Source organism: Orcinus orca, chromosome 10, assembly GCF_937001465.1.
Source record: "Orcinus orca chromosome 10, mOrcOrc1.1, whole genome shotgun sequence".
Classification (NCBI taxonomy): domain Eukaryota; kingdom Metazoa; phylum Chordata; class Mammalia; order Artiodactyla; family Delphinidae; genus Orcinus; species Orcinus orca.
In genome coordinates, this window is record NC_064568.1 from 25729461 (window position 1) to 25749214 (window position 19754).

At 47.6% G+C, this 19754-nt stretch overlaps 1 protein-coding gene across 9 annotated transcripts in view; it reads left to right on the top strand.

Moving 5' to 3' along the window:
• Positions 1-19754, top strand: part of PRICKLE2 (prickle planar cell polarity protein 2) — a 342455-nt gene that overhangs the window by 289168 nt on the left and 33533 nt on the right. For all 9 annotated transcript variants that reach the window (XM_033424782.2, XM_033424776.2, XM_049715455.1 and 6 more), the window contains 2 exons: positions 2787-2973; positions 7852-8724. In XM_033424782.2, the coding sequence (XP_033280673.1) occupies positions 2787-2973; positions 7852-8724 (1060 nt within the window). The remainder of the gene's footprint in view (positions 1-2786; positions 2974-7851; positions 8725-19754) is intronic.

Consider the following 19754-nt stretch of genomic DNA (forward strand, 5'->3'; position numbering starts at 1 on the left):
TACGTTTGGTAGTGCATATATGTCCATGCCTCTCTCTCGCTTTGTCACAGCTCACCCTTCCCCCTCCCCATATCCTCAAGTCCGTTCTCCAGTAGGTCTGTGTCTTTATTCCTGTCTTACCCCTAGGTTCTTCATGACATTTTTTTTTTCTTAAATTCCATATATATGTGTTAGCAAACGGTATTTGTCTTTCTCTTTTTGACTTACTTCACTCTGTATGACAGACTCTAGGTCTATCCACCTCATTACAAATAGCTCAATTTCGTTTCTTTTTATGGCTGAGTAATATTCCATTGTATATATGTGCCACATCTTCTTTATCCATTCATCCGATGATGGGCACTTAGGTTGTTTCCATCTCTAGGCTATTGTAAATAGAGCTGCAATGAACATTGTGGTACATGACTCTTTTTGAATTAATGGTTTTCTCAGGGTATATGCCCAGTAGTGGGATTGCTGGGTCATATGGTAGTTCTATTTGTAGTTTTTTAAGGAACCTCCATACTGTTCTCCATAGTGGCTGTACCAATTCACATTCCCACCAGCAGTGCAAGAGTGTTCCCTTTTCTCCACACCCTCTGCAGCATTTATTGTTTCTAGATTTTTTGATGATGGCCATTCTGACTGGTATGAGATGATATCTCATTGTAGTTTTGATTTGCATTTCTCTAATGATTAATGATGTTGAGCATTCTTTCATGTGTTTGTTGGCAGTCTGTATATCTTCTTTGGAGAAATGTCTATTTAGGTCTTATGCCCATTTTTGGATTGGGTGGCTTTTTTGTTATTGAGTTGCATGAGCTGCTTATAAATTTTGGAAATTAATCCTTTGTCAGTTGCTTCATTTGCAAATATTTTCTCCCATTCTGAGGGTTGTCTTTTGGTCTTGTTTATGGTTTCCTTTGCTGTGCAAAAGCTTTGAAGTTTCATTAGGTCCCATTTGTTTATTTTTGTTTTTATTTCCATTTCTCTGGGAGGTGGGTCAGAAAGGATCTTGCTGTGATTTATGTCATAGAGTGTTCTGCCTATGTATTCCTCTAAGAGTTTGGTAGTTTCTGGCCTTACATTTAGGTCTTTAATCCATTTTGAGCTTATTTTTGTGTATGGTGTTAGGGAGTGATCTAATCTCATACTTTTACATGTACCTGTTCAGTTATCCCAGCACCACTTATTGAAGAGGCTGTTCTTTCTCCACTATACATTCCTGCCCCCTTTATCAAAGATCAGGTGACCATATGTGCGTGGGTTTATCTCTGGGCTTTCTATCCTGTTCCATTGATCTATCTTTCTGTTTTTGTACCAGTACCATACTGTCTTGATTACTGTAGCTTTGTAGTATAGTCTGAAGTCAGGGAGCCTGATCCCTCCAGCTCCGTTTTTCGTTCTCAAGATTGCTTTGGCTATTTGGGGTCTTTTGTGTTTCCATACAACTTTCTCCTCAATTCTTGTTTGTCTTTTTCATTATGGTCACCTTAGTTGGTATGAAGTGACATCCTGTGGTGGTTTTGATTGGCTTTTCCTTAATGGCATATAATGTTGAGCATTTGTTTAATGTATTTATTGGCTATATGCATATCTTCTTTTTGGGAGAAATGTCTAGTCAAATCTTTTGCCTATTTTTTCACTTAGGTGATTTTTCTTTTTCTTGTGGCTTTGTAAGGGTTGTTTATATATTCTGGATACTAGTCCCTTATCAGATATGTGAATTGCAAGTATTTTCTCCCATTCTGTAGTTGTATTTTCACTTTCTTGATGATGTCCTTTGAAGCATGAAAGTTTTTTATTTCAGTGAAATCCAACTTCTGTTTTTTCTTTTGTTGTCTATGCTTTTAGTAGTCATAGCTAAGAAACCATTGTCTGATTGTCTGATCCAAGTTCATGAAAATTTACACCTGTGTTTTCTTCTAAACATTTTATAGTTTTTTTCCTCTTACATTTAGGTCTTTGATCCCTTTTGAGTTAATTTTTATATGTGGTGTGAGGTAGGGGTTCAAATTCATACTTTTGTATATGGCTATTCAGTGGTCCCAGATAGATTTGTTGAAGAGAGTATTCTTTCTTCCATCGAATGTCCTTGTCACCCTTGTCAGTAATCAATTGGCCATAAACACTTGAGCTTATTTCTGCCTTGATTACTGTAGTCTGCAGTAAGCTCTTAAATCTGTGCTTTGAAATTGTAAAAAACTCTGTCTTAGGGGTCAAAACACAAATGCTTCTGAGGACTAGACAGTTATCGTAAATGAAGGTGACTCATTTTAAGGTAACAGTGAGTGGTGAAAAAAAATGACAAGCTACAGAACTCATCACTCATCTGAAAGCAGCAACCCCTCTTATTGTTGCCATGCAAGAATGTGTAGCACACGTTGCCAAACACGTGTTTTCTAAAGAGAAACCAGGATTCCAGGTGTTTATATGACATTTCTCATTTTAAAAAAATATTGTACATAAGCCAGATTAAATCGATATGGCCAAAGCGCCCATGAGCTGTCAGTTTTTAGTCCTGCTTTATATTCTTTAGGGTAGCATGTTCTTTGTCTTTATACAACGTGGTTAAATTAATCACCGACCAGGCCAGAAACTCTTTGATTGTGCTTTAGGCAAATCCACACGCGGGAACTGATATAGATAGAGAATAAACATACACATATAGATTTTCTGTTTAATAATTGGTGGACAGGACCTATTTCCCTACCCTTCCAGTTTGGGGCCCTCATAGCTTTCCACCTTTAAAGTACATTCTCATGGCTGGCTCTTATCCACTGACCATTTGGCTTCTCCATCTCCAGATCATCTTTGCAGACGAATGCACAGAAGCTGAGGGGCGACACTGGCACATGAAACACTTCTGCTGCTTCGAATGCGAGACAGTGCTGGGCGGCCAGCGCTACATCATGAAGGAGGGAAGGCCCTACTGCTGCCACTGCTTCGAGTCCTTGTACGCAGAATATTGCGACACCTGTGCCCAACACATAGGTGAGGCAACTCTTGGTGCTCAGCTTGGTCCTACTCTGACTGGATCTGCTTTGTGTCTGGTATAGTTAGAATCCCTTTGGTTGTAAGTGATAGAAACCCAACTGATAGTACCTTAAGTGACAAAGGAAATTTCGTGGCTCACAGGACCAGAAAAGCCAAGAAGGAAATTGGTTTCAGTTAAGGATGGCTCAAGGATTCAAAGTCTGGTTCTTTTTTTCTCCTCCGTGTCTCAGCTCAGTTTGCTTTCTCTTCTTCGCAAGGTGGCCAAGATGACCCCCCCAGCTACACTTAGTCTTAGCACTGGTATTCTCTAAAAGGATGGGATCGTGTTTTTTCCAATATCCAAGTCAGGTCCTCCAAATAGGAATGCTGTAACCCCTCATTTGGTCATCTGTTCCACCCTGGAAAGAAAAGAATAGGGAGTTCCCATTGGTCTGCCTGAATCATAAACCCACCCCCAAGGTATACAGTCCCACTACCAAAGGGAGGAGGAGAGGTCTCAGAGGAAGATATGAGGGGAAAATGTAAACAGACGTCTTCCACAGCCTCCTCGGAAAACCTCGGGGGTCAGCAGAGGGAGGAAACAAAGCAGTCCTCGTGGTAGGAAGAGATAGTCAAGGAAACCAAATGGTTTCTGGCACGCATGTCTTTAAAAAAAAGTCAGCAAAAGCTGACCCAGCCAGAAACGAAGTGAGAGAACCTCAAATAGCTCAGAAGCTATAAACTCCCCAAAGACGTGGCAGATATGAGATGGTGAAAATCATTTTCCCTTTTCAAGTAGCTGATTTGTTCAGCCCTTCCATGCTGTTCCCGATCGTGCTGCATCTGTAGCTTCTTATTCAGCTTTCCTGTTCTGGCACCTTGAGAATGGGCTGCCCTTTAAAAAGAAAAAAAAAAAGTTGGCAGCAGATGAATGTGTTTGAGACCAGCAGCCTGATCTTCCTGTGGCTTGTGCAATTCCAAGAAGTCTGCTCGGAGGCTGCCAGCTTCTTACCTGTAGTTGGGAGATACGGAGATAATCAGTTTGAGAGCCTGTTGTGCCCCGCTTGGAGACACCTGCTGTGTGCTTAGTGGTCCTTTGTCGTTGAGTCCATCCCATGGACTCAGGCCTGCTTCTGTGGAGCCCTTCTGCTCTGGAGTCCCTGCCAGGCCCAGGGTGGAGCCTTGCTGTGCCAACCTTGGTCCAGCAGCGTTCCCTTCTGGGAGCTGGGGTGTTGCGAAAATCCCCTTTCCCCAACCCCTAAAAACCTCCCCCTCTCACAGCCTGATGCATTTCTCACAGGGTCAAAGAGGTTAAACAGACATACCTCCCTTTATTCTAAGAGCTAGGAAATGAGCTTGATTTGGACAGGTGGTGGGGCAGGTGAGGAAGGGCGAGGGGTGGGACTCGATCAGGGGAAATGGTGTGATGGTGCTGACCCAGCACTGCTCACTGTGGCTTCTGGGTCTGCAGGGAGATGCCTGCTCAGCTGAGAGAGGCTGAGTATAGACAGCTTACCTATGGCAGCCATACCCCCTGCTTGTTAGTATTTCTATTTCTTCTGTCCCTTTCCATCGAGGCTTAAAAGCCTCTCCAGAAACTGCCACTTAGAATTTTTGCTCAGTAGCTTGGACAAGAGAAAATATGTCTCTTGTCCACCTTCTTGACAAGAGCATGTACACCTCAGAAGTTCCCTGTTTTCTTCTGTTTCTGTCTTCTTTTTAGCTTTGATTGGCATTCTCTTCTCCTTTCTTCTGAACGCCGTAAAAAGGCATCAGTGCTTTGTCAGAAAAGGGGACCACTGTGGCCTGCAGTATTATCACTGCTGTGGTTAAAATGCTGTCCCTGATTTTTCTTTTCCTAAATCCACTTTTCTGTACAACATACTTTTCTTGCGACAGAGAAGGGGTATGCTCTGTATATCACACATACCGCAGTGTCTGGGTGCTTTGCTCTGACCGTATTATCCAAATATTCCCTATTTATACAGCCACTCAGTGCGGACCCTACAGCAGGAAGCCGTTGCCAGGGCAACGGTACTTTTGCCTGCTCACAGCAGAGTAAATAGTCCTATAAACATACCGAGGCTGTAGCAGCAGTAGACACATACACCCTCAGAGAAGTACTTAAAGGGCTTAGGGAGGGAATAAAAAAGGAACGCTTAGATGTGGAACGGCCGAGCCCTTTTCCAGATGTTTAGAGTTCAGGAGCAGTTCAGAGCACCATCTGACATCGTTGATGTTTATCAGGGACCACGTTTCACTGCCTGCTGGGCCGCTTTGGAACATGCCTCCCCCTCCGCTCTCCCTACCGCGGCCCGGCCTTTTGTGAGGCCCCCATCCCCAGAACTAGGCCCCTGCTGCCGCATCTGAGTATGTTTCCTCGCAGAAGCACAGGGAGGCAGCTGGTGGAGGGACAGCCCGTAGGAACTGGACTTGCCGCACACCTCTGAAAGGCAGTGGATAAGGCTGCAGCTGCTTGGGATGCTGTGCTGAGCTGGAGGTCACAGTGAGGATCCAGGGCAGCTGGGATGTCAGTGGAAGCTCTCTGGAGGAGAGGGAACAGGGGAGAGGGGAGGGAGGGCCGAGCCAGCCTCAGAGTTCTTTCTTGGACAGCATCCAGGTAGCGGCCCTCAGAGCAGAGAGGGAGACAGGCATTGAGACCTAATAAAATCTCAAGAAGAGGGCTGGGAAGAGTTAGCAGAGCACTCACTGCATCTTAACTCAGTTAGTTCTCAAGCAACCCTCTGAAGTAAGTACTATTATTATCCCTGTTTTATTGTGGAGAAGACTCAGGCACAGAGACATGAAGCCACTTGCCTAGGGTCACACAGCCCAACAGCGGCCCAGCCAAGATTGGAACCAAGCTGACGGGCTTCAGCATGTTTACAACCAGCTGGCATGGCATGGAGCTGCGATTTGAACTTGCGTTTGTCCAAGTCCTGATGCCTCACCAGGGAGTTCGGCCTGCCTGTGCTGCCTGCTCCTGCTTCCCCCGGCAGCCTGACGGAGGAGAAAATGTTTCTGGAGCCCCAGCTTTGCGCCTGCCGTCTCTAGCCCCTCCCCTGCCAGTTCTCACTCCTCCTGGGAATGCGGTGCTGAAAGAGAGTTGATTCAGTGTCCCTCTGATCTTGGAGTGACCCTTGTGGTGGCTCCTGTCCTGCTAAAAATCCCCGCTTGGTCCCTAGGGCCTGACTCCTGAATAAACAGAGACCCCTTAGTTCAGGGAGGAGCTCCTAGGAGAAGAATCTACCTTACGCTTCTCTCTCCCGGGGCTCCAGGGACATAAAGGGAAGTGAGGGGTACATGGGGAGGGCCCGGAGAGGCTGCTGCGCCATCTGCCTTTTGTTCTTGCCCTTCTCCTTTCCCCTGTTTCTTGTTCACAGCCTCTCTAGACAGTTATCTAGAGGTTACTCTTGGAAAGTTCAGAGTCAGGACTCGAGCCACCAAAGGTGAAAGTTCCCATTGGTACTGCCTTTCGGGAGAGGCATTGATCGCTAGGCGTCAGGATTCTTGCAGAGGTCCCTTCCCATCCCACAGTCACTGCTGGGTCTGCATTTTCAAGCTCTCCCTACAAGAGGTTGGGAGGTAGGTCCCACAGCTCCCGGCTCCCATTCTGCCCGTTTAGCAGCTGCTGTCAAAAGAGAGTCTCCCTGTGTCGCTCTCTTAGCAACAGTCCCAGGTGGCTCTCCCTTTGGCCTGGTGCAGGTCAGGTGCCCACCCTTGAACTAGTAACTGGGCTGGGAGATACGGTGTTTTTACTGGCCAGTGCTGGTCCAGGTGTGGCTTTAGCCCCGCCCAAAGCTCACGGCCCAAGGGTGGCAGGGAGATGGTGTCCCACAGGGAAGTTAAGTCCTGTAACCAGAAGAGGGCAGAAGAGACTCTGAGACACGAGAGGGGCTATGGGAGGTTCCCAGAAGCAGGTGTAACAATGTTATGTAAACGAGACACAGCCCAGGCACGGGACAGAAGTTACGCAAAGGATATGCATTTTTACGGTGAGGTGATGTCTTTGACAGACTACATCCAAGTTTTTCCTTACTGTGAGCTGAAGTCCACTTTTTTCCTTTCCACTAAACTGCTAAAGTAATTACCCTTTGGAATGCCAGGCACTGGTGATGGAATTCAATTCATTCATCCATTCCACACATGAAGAGCCCCTACGATGTACCAGGCCATGTTCCTGGAGATATCCCAGAAACTTCATCGTACAACTTCACTTTTAGTAATTAACACGTGCACATATGTAGTGGCTCAGTGTCAAGCAGTATCCATGCTGTGAAGAAAATACAGCAGGTAAGGGTGGAGAGTGGTGGAGAGTAGCTTTTAGGGTGGACAGGAAGACTTCTCCATGGAGCTGCCGTTTGAGCAGACCCCTGAGTAGACTGAAAGATGATTATCGAGGTCATGGTTAGGAACAAGACTTCCTGGGTATAGATCTCATCTATGATTCCTAGCTCCTTTACATTAAGCAAGTTATTTAACCTCCTCTGCCTCTGTTTTCTCCTCTGAAAAATGGATGTAATATTAGAAACCTACCTCGTACAGTTGAGAAGTTAAGTGAAGCATTTAAAGCAGTGCTTCTCACACCCTAGTATCATTATTGCTGTTTATCTGGAGGAACGCGCCCCAGGCGGAAGGATTCATGGACAGGCCATTTGGATTTAGTTTCTCTGCACTCAGAGCAAATGAGTTGAGAAGGACCTGACTGGGTAGAACGAGGGGGCCGTCCTAATAGGACATGACTGCTATTTACACGGGGGCCTGATCATTGATTTATTGACATTTTATTCTGCTGCATCTGGAAGCCTCAGGCAAACCAGGGTGCTGTGTGTTTTATGTCGTCACGTAATAACTCTGAGCAGCTCGTCAGCCTCTTCATGTCTCTTCTTTTCCCAGGGATCGACCAAGGTCAAATGACCTATGATGGCCAACACTGGCATGCCACTGAGACCTGTTTCTGCTGTGCTCACTGCAAGAAGTCCCTCCTGGGCCGGCCGTTCCTCCCCAAGCAAGGCCAGATCTTCTGCTCACGGGCCTGCAGTGCTGGGGAGGACCCCAACGGCTCTGACTCTTCTGATTCAGCCTTCCAGAACGCCCGGGCCAAAGAGTCCCGGCGCAGCGCCAAAATCGGCAAGAACAAGGGCAAGACCGAAGAGCCCATGCTGAGCCAGCACAGCCAGCTGCAGGTGAGTTCCAACCGGCTGTCGGCTGACGTGGACCCCCTGTCGCTGCAGATGGACCTGCTCAGCCTGTCCAGCCAGACACCCAGCCTCAACCGGGACCCCATCTGGAGGAGCCGGGACGAGCCGTACCATTACGGGAACAAGATGGAGCCGAACCAGTCACAGAGCCCCTTGCAGCTCCTAAGCCAGTGCAACATCAGAACTCCCTACAGTCCGGGAGGGCAAGGGGCCGGGGCCCAGCCCGACATGTGGGCCAAGCACTTCAGCAACCCCAAAAGGAGCTCATCGCTGGCCATGAAGGGGCACAGTGGCAGCTTCATCAAGGAATGCCGAGAAGACTATTACCCGGGAAGGCTGAGGTCCCAGGAGAGCTACAGTGATATGTCCAGCCAGAGCTTCAGCGAAAACCGAGGCAGCATCCAAGTCCCCAAATATGAGGAGGAGATGGAAGAGGAAGGGGGCATGTCCACGCAGCAGTGTCGGACCCGTCATCCGATCAGTTCACTGAAATATACCGAGGACATGACGCCCACAGAGCAGACCCCGCGGGGCTCCATGGAATCGCTGGCCCTGTCTAACACAACAGGTGAGTTCTGTTTACCTGGAACACAGCGAGCGGACTCTCGGGGTGACCTGATGCCAGTCCTCAAGGTTTGCGCGTTGTGCCCGCCATGTGCTCTCATCCGGCGGGTCGTTGAGGAAGGTGAACCCAAGTGTCGATGGCTTCTGTCTTTGACTGGATTCCCTTTAAGCAGAGCCTGAGGCAGGGATTAGGGTGCCTGTGATGTGTTGAGGACATGCTCCCAAAGAAGGGGAGTGAGAGAAACAGGCTAGGGCGGGGGGAGGAGCCAAGTGAAGAATGGTGTCTGGGCTGGAGTCTAGCTTCAGCCTGAGCCCACAGGGGTCTCTGGAGGATGAGTTGTACCACACGGTTGGTTCCTTCTTGGGACAAGGGGGGCTGACGTTTTGCATCACCGTGTCAGTTATTGGCCCAGGGCTGCTGGAGAGTGACCTGGGGATAAGGATGTGGATATGGGCACGGGCGCAAGACAGCTCCCGTCAGCCAAAGGCAACATTCAGGAGAAGGGGTGGCAGTGAGCTGGAGGGGGGTACTCATGAAACGGGGTGCCGCCTGGGACATCAAAGCATCCATGACAGCTTCCGTGGCTGTCCTGAACCCCAGTATCTCATTAGGGAGCCGGATTTTGTTTTTTGTTTTTTAAAGAAGATATTGGGGGTAGGAGTTAATTTATTTATTTATTTTTGCTGTGTTGAGTCTTCGTTTCTGTGCGAGGGCTTTCTCTAGTTGCAGTTAGCGGGGACCACTCTTCATCACGGTGCGCGGGCCTCTCACTATCGCGGCCTCTTGTTGCGGAGCACAGGCTCCAGACGCGCAGGCTCAGTAGTTGTGGCTCACAGGCCTAGTTGCTCCGCGGCACGTGCAATCCTTCCAGACCAGGGCTCGAACCTGTGTCCCCTGCATTAGCAGGCAGATTCTCAACCACTGCGCCACCAGGGAAGCCCGGGAGCTGGTTTTAATGTGTAGATAAAGATGAAAGAAATGGGGATGGACAAGGAGAAGGCAGGCAGGCTGAGAAGGACAGAAGTGTTGGGAGAGACAGACAGACAGACACTCCGTTGACTGTTCTGGCCAACCAAATTTTCCAGCTGTTTTCCGTACGTGTGAAGATGATGTCAGTGTCCTCTAAGATGCCACTACTCAAAGCGTAACCTGAGGATCGGGGCTGTCCGCAGTGCACCCCGAGATGAGTACTGAAATTGACAGTGTTTAGAAACTCTTAGAGCAGTCTGACATTGCTGGGACATCCAAGTGCACATCCAGTGGGCTCGTCTCATGGGTCCAGGTGCAGACCACTCAGGGTGTCGTAGACCCACGGGCGAGTTGTCTGTGGCAAGTGCTGGGTATGAGTCCTGCTCAGGTGGGTCCCATATCAGGCCGCCACAATGGACTGAAAACTAAAAAAACTGGTCCTTCACTACAGATAGCTTGGGAAATGCTGCTCTAAGATGCACTAAGTGTCTCTGCCCCTTGTTGGCAGGACACCGAGGAGGGAGATGCACTCCTGTCCCTTACAGTAGAGATTCCCAGAGTCTAATGTGTCTGTCTGGGTGGAGACTGTGACAACCTGATGCACATCAGCCCTGGATGGAGGGACGGCCACCACTCAGCCCCAGCTGGTTGTTGCCACTTGCAGGGATGTTTATTTATTCAACTAAGAGTGATAGAGCTCTTGCCATGTGCCAGACATTGTTCCAAGCACTTGATAAATAGTCACTCACTTAATTAAATCATCACAACCCTTTGAAAGGTACTCTTAAAATTCTCACTTCAGAGTTGAAGAAACTGAGGCACACAGAGGTTGAAGGACTTGCCCTAAGTCACTCAGCTTTTTTTTTTTTTTTTTTTTTTTGCGGTACGCGGGCCTCTCACTGCTGTGGTCTCTCCCGTTGCGGAGCACAGGCTCTGGACGCACAGGCTCAGTGGCCATGGCTCCCGGGCCCAGCCGCTCCGCGGCATGTGGGATCTTCCCGGACCGGAGCACGAACCCATGTTCCCTGCATCAGCAGGCGGACTCTCAACCACTGTGCCACCAGGGAAGCCCAGTCACCCAGCTTTTAAACAGGGATTTGAACTTCTGCATGTGACCCCAGAGCAGTGCTCTTAATCACATCAGGGTACCAACCTAATCTGAGCCCCATGCTGTCAAATCTTCCAGTTTTTCCAAAGAAGTTAAAAACGTGGATTTTGGAACCTATTGGAACTCTCTGCTGGACAAGCAAAACGTGTCTCTGAGTTGTAGGATATCTATGCGGTGCGTTTTTAATTTTCATCCCCCTCCAATGCTTTCACAGCTGTGTTCTCTTTTGTCCTGGAGGACAGATAGCAGATATCCTTACCCCCATGTTTCAGATGACAAAAATGAGGCGTTGGTGACTAAGCACTTTGCCTACTGTCATAGAAGTGAGCAATTAGTGCAGAGTGACGACCACCTGGCTTCCAGCCCAGTTTGTGCTATTCTCAGAAGATTTATATGCTATAATTATTTAAGAGGCCAGGAGATAAATGTGTAGTTCACACTCTGAAGCAGAGCTTCTCAAAGCTAGACCACCTGCATGAGAATCATTGGCTGCTTGATTGAAACATGGACTCCAGGGCCTCCTCCCCAGGCCCGGTGTATCAGAGCCAATAGACGTGGGGTCCAGGGACCTGCATTTTTTTTTTTTTATTCAAACGGAAAGTCACAAAAATTATAATCATCCTCATCAGTTCACTCAGTCCCATGTAATTAATTTTTTTTCATCTTGATCTTTTGTTAGCACTTTGATGAACGCATCAGTTTTCCATTAGAGTTCTGAAAATGCTTATTCATTCAGTTCAGCAGTATAGTCAGTTACCAGAAAGCTGTACTTGTCAGAGTCTTTTTCATGAATCAGGAACCTGCATTTTTACCAGCTCCCTGCTGGTGCCGATGCGACCACTGTCTGAGAGCAGTTGTTCTTGGGTTTGTCTGTTCGGACTTTATTGTCCTCACACTGTAGCTTAGGAGGAGATCTAGGGCTTGGAGAATGTTGGAAAGGCCACACGGGTACATTTGAAGAACACACGGTCTCCGATCCTAAGGAAGAGGCCGGGTTGCTTATCCTTGAGATTTTCTACGAATCCTTGGGCAAAGCAACAGATGCCTCTCTGTCACTGAGATTTTTGGAAAGCAGCCCTGAACCATGTCTGATAGAGCTGAGAAAAATTGCTCAGATCCGCACTGTCTGATACGGTAGCCACAAGCCACGTGTGACTGTTGAAATTTGAGTTAATTGAAATGAAATAAAATGAAAATTCTAGGCCCTCAGCTGCACGAGCCACATTTCAAGTGGTCACTAGCCATGCACTGAATTTTAAACTTCTTTTCATTTTAATCAATTTCACTTTCAATAACCATGTCTAGCTAAGCTAGAGGCTACCCTATGGACAGCACAGATGAAGGAAGTGAGCTGTTAGGCCGGGCACAGTTTCAACCCCATTATTAGTCTCTTTGGAAGTTCTCTCATGAGCTCTGGTTTGTCACATTCTAACCTAACGGTTTGGAGTGCCAATTCTGGAGTTACACTCCCTAGGTTCACATCCAGCCTTCGTCATGTAGGAGCTGTGTGGCCTTGAACAAGTTGCTTAAATTCCATAAGGTTCGGGGTCCTCATCTGTGGAATCTGGTGAATAATAGTACTTCCTTTGTAGGGTTTTTGTAGAAGGAAACGAGTTTTTGTAAACTTGTGAATATAGTCTTTGACACATATGGCTGTCTCTGATGGTTACCCGCTACTTTTTATTATTATTATTATTTCTCTCTCATCCCAAACACACTGGTGCGTGGTTTTGGCCTCTAGGGACGTTTTGGATTTCGGTATCTCCCAGCATCCAGCAGCTGTGCAGGTTCGCATTTTTAGGTTTGAAACTGCTCCCGTGGGTCCTCTTTTTCCTAACCAGCCTGAGAAGAGTGTGAGAAATGGGACTAAAGAAAGCATTTTGTGCCCCTGTGTTTCCATGGATGTGTCAGACACATCAGTGTGGAAGGGAGACGGTAGCTAATATTCATAGCACTGCTTCATTGTTCATCGCTGGAGCGCACCCTAAATAGCCCTTCACATCCTGTGCCGGACACACATCACCAAGGATGTGGTGTTGACTAGGCTTGGTAAGCGGTCCTTTTGCTGCTGACCCTCACTGTTGCACTCAGATTTTGCTAGAAAATTCAGTAGTCTTTTGAGAAGGCAGTGTTCTGAACTATCTGTGTGTCTTCAAACCCTGGAATCCCAGTCTATGAGTGAAGGCACGTGTCACCGAAGTCTTAGTCAAAACACCTTGATTCTGCAGCGAAAGCTAGATTTCAGAATGATGCATTTTTTTTTCCTCTTTTATGGCCGGTAACTTGTAATTAACTAAGTCTGCAGTGTTTAATCTGGCACAAAGCATGATCTTTTTGTGGGCAGCATTTTTCCTTAGAACAGATCTTAGAAAAGCAGGTAGCCCCAGCGGCTGGCCAGCCTCAGATCTGGCCTTCGACACCTCCGGTTTGGTTTAGAAGTGGGAGTGTACTGTCCCTGCCTCCTCCCTGGCAAACACAGTCCATCCATTCTGCTCACACAGAGTGCATCAGGCGGGCACGGTCACCATTTGCATCCCCATCATTTGGAGTCTTGCAGAAGCTCTTTAACCCTGCCATGGCCTAAACATGCCTCTAAAGCCGCTTGCAACCCGGGTGATCATAGTATTAGAAATGGGAATAACAGAAGCAACAACAACTAACATTGCCACGTGTGTGTGTCATGTACTAGGTGCAGTTCTAAGCACTTTGCAGGAACTAACTCACAACATCCCTGTGAGGTAGATACAGTTATTTCCGTTTTACAGGTGACTTAAGTGAGACACAGAGAGGCTAAGTAGCCCAAGGCCACACAGCTTGGAACTGGAGGAACAGGATTTAAATCTGGGTGTTCTAGCCACAGAGCCTGTGCCCTTGACCACCGTGTCATGGCAGAAGCGGATGATGGTTATGTGGGTGATCAGTGGTGATGACCGTAGTAGACCACTGACTACGATGTCACATGGTAAAGACTTCATATATAACAGCTCTTCCCATCTTCATGACAATTCTGTGAGATAAGTCTGATGATTATACCCATGTTACAGTTGAGTACACTAAAGTTCACGGATGTCATGACCTCCCTCCAGTCACCACTGATGGCCAGGACCTGAGCCCGGGTGTGATAGTCTGCAAAGTCCCTGCGCTTAACCTCTCTGACCTGCATCCTCACAGGAAGGGTCGTCTTCATATCAGGAGATTGGCACAACGGCTCTTCGCTGAAGGGACAAGGATTCCTTTCCCTGTTGCAGCCGGTTTGCTGATATATCTGTGAGGCTCGGGCAGGGCTAGAGGGAAGCTCTCAAATGAGAGGTGAACAGCAGAGGCAAAGGTGGCTGTCCGAGGTGATGTGCCTGGGTCAGACGCAGGAAAGATGAAGGAGACGCGTGCAGACCATCTGGAGGTTGGCATCTGGGCAGGAGGCACTGATGGGGCGGAGACCGCGGCTGTAGAGCAGGTTGGGGTCTGGGTTCAAGTCTCACTGGGGCAGGTGAATAGAGCTGGAATTGAGACTGGTTGCCTCAGGCAGAGGCCACACCAGAGGACAGCTGGAGACCGTCAGCTGGTCCCCAAAAAAGGGCCCTGTTGACAGCGAAGAGGCTGCGAATAGGGCTATTTCTTGAGGATCAACCAGATTCTGTAAGGAGTGGTTGGGTTAGAGAGAACTGGGACCTATAGGAAGGAACTGCAGATGTGGATGGGAGTGAGGGAAAGGGAAAGGTGGTTTCTGTTCATTCATTCATTCAGCCAGCAAATGTGACTTGAGTGCCTCCCTCTGTGAGTTACAGCAGAATGAAGGAGAGCATGAGCTGTAGACCAGTTGGCCAGTTGGAAATTGGTCTTTGTGGTTTAATACCTATGTTATGCTAGGCAGAACTGGCTTATCTATTCTGTGCCTCACTGTCATCTTTTGGCGGGGGGGGGGGGGGGCCGTGCTGCGCAGCTTGCGGGATCGCAGTTCCCCAACCAGCCATCGAACCCCAGGCCACAGCAGTGAAAGTGTCAAAACCTAAGCACGAGACCACCAGGGAACTCCCTCACTGCCCTCATCTTTAAAATGGAATGCCAGCAGTGCCTTGTAGAGCTGTTGTGGGAATTAACTGAGTTAATTCCTACAGAGAATTTAGGACAATGCCTGACACCCCCTACGTTACTATTAGAGATTATTCTTAGTAGGTGCCATGGCCTGTTCAAGGTGCCGGGGAGGCAGTGCTGAGCTAAAGTGGACATGGGCCTTCCCCTCCTGCACATTACAGTCTACTGGAGTTTAATACATAGTAACCATCTAATTGTACCATATAATTTTGTATCAGTGGTAAATGTGGGGCTAGGAGGGTATACCACGAGGGCTATAGCTAAGTTAGGGAGGTCAGAGAGGGCATCCGGAAAAAGTGATGCTTAAGGGGTAAAGGGGAAGGAGCATTCCGGGTAGCATGTCAGCATGTGCAGCGGTCCTGTGGTAGGAGTGTGTGGCAAGTATAAAGATCTGGAAGAAGGCCCTGTGGCTGGGTGAAGCACAGAGAGTAGTAAGGCTGGGAAGGAAGGCACAGGGGGATGGTGCAGAACCATTTCAGATATTTTAAGCGTTTGGGCCTTTCCACTAAGGACAGTGGAAAGCCCTTGAAGTTTCAGGCCAGCAGGGAGGGGAAGTGACATGATCAGATCTGCATTTTGAAAAGATGGCTCCGGCTGCTGTGTGGGGAATTGATTGCAAGAGGGCAAGTCCTGATACAGTGAGACCCATTAGGAGGCCATCCAGGACCCTGCAGCCAGGAGAGGAGGTGAAGGTGGCAGCCCCCAAGGTGTAGACAGAGCACAGACTGAAATAAGAGGATGCAAGTGATGGTGACCTAGGAGAGGAAATTGGCAGAGCTTTCAGTGCCCTGGGGGAACGGTCTCAGGAGACAGAAGAGGATCGATTTGAAAACATAAAAATGGATCAGAGTTTGCCTGCTCTGTGATTTTTGACCCAGGCCAGCATTAGCAGAAAGTACACGTGTCACTGGCCTGGATATGCAGACGCACAGTAGGAGCAGAGAGGCTTCCTGCTGTCGTTGATCCGTGTTGCACTGTTGTGGCATGTCCATGCCCTTATTATTTTTTTTAATTGAAGTATAGTTGATTTACAATATTACATTAGTTCCGGTGTACAACATAGTGATTCAGTATTTTTATAAATGATGCTCCATTTAAAGTTATTGTACAAAATAATGGCTGTATTTCCCTGTGGTGTACTACACACCCTTTTTGCTTACCGGTTTTATACGTAGTATGTGTCCACGACTTTAACACGCATCACCTACATACCTTGATAAGAGAAGCTTGGTGGCATCATACCAGGGCGTATTGATTGCTAGGGGGTAATGGGGTAATTTTTCAGCATTTCTGGCAAACGGGAAAAGGAGGAGAAAACATCAGTGTGAGGACCTGAAGTAACAACTGGAACAGCCCACTTTGCCAAGAATGTCTGCAATGTTTTTAAATCCTTGTAATGCGAAACATTTTTATATTTAATTTGAGGCAGGAGCGTTTCTCCCGTTCTTCTGCATAGCTTAGATATCCATCCTCTAACCCAATTTCTCTATTAAAATTGTTGGGTAAAACCTCCTAACCAGCTGGCACCCATTACTCGAGGGCTTCCCCTCAGACGTGCTCATAACTCACATGGCCCAGATCTTCCTGATCGTTTCCTCCACTGGGGAAGATGTGCACCCCAGTCTGGAATTACAGATTTGAAAACCTAGAACTCACCTTGAATTCTGTCAGTTGGCCCCAGAGCCAGCCCAGGATCTACTTGGGAAATGCATAGGGATTGTCTTTGTTCACTGGAATTAGAGAACTCTTTTGTTTGCAAGCATCAGAATCCCAACTCGAAAGGGTGTAAAGAACAAGGTTTTGTTTTTAATCAAGTAACTACAAAGTTCCCAGATTTTTGTTCCAGGTACAGCTGGATCCATGTGCACAAATGATGCCATCAGGACTCAGCCTCTTTCCTCTCTCAGTTCTTGTTTCCTCCACACTGGCTTTCTTCTCAGGCAGCTCTTCCCAGGGGCAGCAAGGAGAGCTCTCAGCAGCTCTAGGCTAACGTCCGTTAACATTAGCTCAAGGGGAATGGGAACTGATCTGTTTTAATAGTGTCACTGAAAGTCCCAGAATTGAGTCGCATTTGCCTAACTTGGGCCACCCTGGGGTGGGGGGGGGGTGGAATCAATGCTCTTTGGCCAAGCCCGAGTCACATGTCTATCCCAGGAACTAGGCAATGGGGTCAAGGTCATCAGAACTGTAGGGATTGAGAATGGAGATGGGGAGCTTCTCCAAGGGAAATCAAAGTAGCCTTTTCAAAGGAAGAGGGATTGTGCTGCAAGAAGGTAAAAGCCACAGGTGTCTACTTCTGGACCACAAGTATTCCACCCATCTGGGGCTGACCCCACCCCTCCCCCACCCCTTGATCTGGTTCCTTCCTCCAAAAGCCCCACCATTTAAACTTGACATCAAATGTCCATTACGTATGTCAGCCATGTTTTTCTGGAGACACAGCTCTGCTCTTTGGGGCATGTCCCTGTGGTGATTTTAATGGGGAGGTTTCAGATGGTTTGAGGGACAGGTTGGATGGTTCCCTCTCGCTCCGTGTTGAGGAAGTGATTCAGGAATGCTTTCTGACTGGTCTCATGGGGTGACTGCCTCTGTGCTTCTCGAGGAAGCCATGCCCTCTTGTTGGCATTTCTTAGCTCTGAACCAGGCTCACAGACCAGGGACCAGATGAAAACCAGCAGAGTGAATGTCATAGGAGAGTCTTTTTGTTCCCTATTTCTTTCTGAGTCGGTGTTTTGGTGTGTGGGGAAACAGAGGACATTGTCAGAGCCAGGGGTGACAGATGGAGAGCAGTGGACAGACGGGACAGAGCCCAGCCCACGGTGGCTGGCGCACCCCTGCTCCCTGTCGTGGTCTCGCTGACATTTTCTGGGTCCAGAGAAACTTTTCCAGCATCCTGGTTGTTGTTTTGTAATAAATTTATTTGTTTATTTATTTATGGCTGCGTTGGGTCTTCATTGCTGCCCGCAGGCTTTCTCTAGTTGCAGCGAGCGGGAGCTATTATTCATTGTGGTGTGCGGGCTTCTCATTGTGGTGGCTTTTCTTGTTGTGGAGCACGGGCTCTGGGCACGTGGGCTTCTGTAGTAGTGGCACACGGGCTCAGTAGTTGTGGCACACGGGCTCAGTAGTTGTGGCACACGGGCTTAATTGCTCCGCGGCATGTGGAATCTTCCCGAACCAGGGCTCAAACCCGTGTCCCCTGCATTGGCAGGCGGATTCTTAACCACTGTGCCACCAGGGAAGTCCCCAGTGTCCTGGTTTTTAATAACCATTCAGGAGGCTTATTTATAGCCTCCTTGGGCGTGAGCAGTCAGCTATGCCGAGAGTAAGGAACCGTGGTTGCTGACAGAAAAAAGATGGCTGATTTTATTTGTTTTATTACTGAAAGTGCAACGCTGGAAAAATGGGTCTAGGGTGGAGGCCAGGGGGTGATGGGCTTTTCAGACTGGTACAAGATTTTACAGAGTGGGTTTTTAAAGAATGAGCGTACATTACTCTTGGAACCTTTGAATTGGGGAATCTCACATGGGCAATGAGCTAGCTCTTGTCCACTTGAAAAATGGCTTTGAAATGCAGGTCTTTAGGATTTATTTTTTTAAATACTGACAGTTAGGAAAATGTAAAAGAGAAGAATTGAGAAAAATGATAGAAACAGGGAAAAAATATCCCAACGCCTACCACTTGACTAGTGCTAATATTTTGGTGAATTTTCCAGTTTTTCCCTGTATACTGGTATATCATTTTTTTCTGAGTTGTAGGCAGACTGAATATTTTGTGTCCTGAATTTCTTCATTTGCATTCTATTATCAGCTTATGTTCAGAGCTTTTGTAACCCATCATTTTTGATGACTGCATTAATATTCAGCTGAGTGTTACTACGTCTCTGGAATTGGACACTTAGGCAGTTTCCAAACTGATTTTTATTCAAATCTTGATTTCCTTTGCGTTCCATCAACAAAACGTACTTTTTGACCTTCCCTTTTCTTATCAACATAAACCTAAATATTTTGGCTCAGTGGCTCACCAGATCCTTGACCTTCTCAGCTTGGCCACTTGGGAAAGCATTTTAGCATCTCCTCCACAGAGTGTTCTGGTGGCAGCATGAGGTCTGTCAGCAGTACTGTGCCGACCATCACCTGTCTTAACCCTCTTCAACCCATACATGAAGTGTGTCCCAGAGCCCTGGAAAATTAATGTGATTGAAACCCCACTTCCTAGCATGAGCCGTAGGGAGCCAGCTTTTAGGAGTATACTTCTCCATGTGAACAGTCAACCGTCCACTCCATCAGTTAGAGTCATCCAGGGACCACCTACATTATATTCCTTTGGGATGCTTGCCAATAATGCAAATTCTTGGGCCCCACCCCAAACTCACAAACAGAATCTCGCAGGGCTCAACCCTGGACTCAGGGTTTTCTAACACGTGCTCCCGGAGGACTCTCAGGCCCACTAAGTTTGAGGAAGGACCACTGAGCTAGAGATACCCAGACTCCTCACCTCATCACCTGAGTGACCAGCCATACTTACCGTTTCGTCTAGGGCTGGAACGTTCATCTATCCTACAGTGCCCTTTTGCATCTCCTCTTAGCCCTGAGTCCAGCCTCCTGTGTAGACAAAAGAAAAAGTAGACCGTGCTTGTTCTGAAAAGCTCTGAAGGTGTCCCTGATAACAAATCGCTCTTGGTCCAGTAAGTAGCGTTCTCATGAGTTAAGAGCACGTGATCTGAAACATATGGGTGGGATATTCCTTAATGACACAGTATGGATTAAATAGGAAAGAAGGTAATACTTGCCAAGTGGTTTTGGTATTTTCACAGGATACAGCAGAAAAAGTGGGCAATAAAACACTCTTCAAATAGGACCAGTTT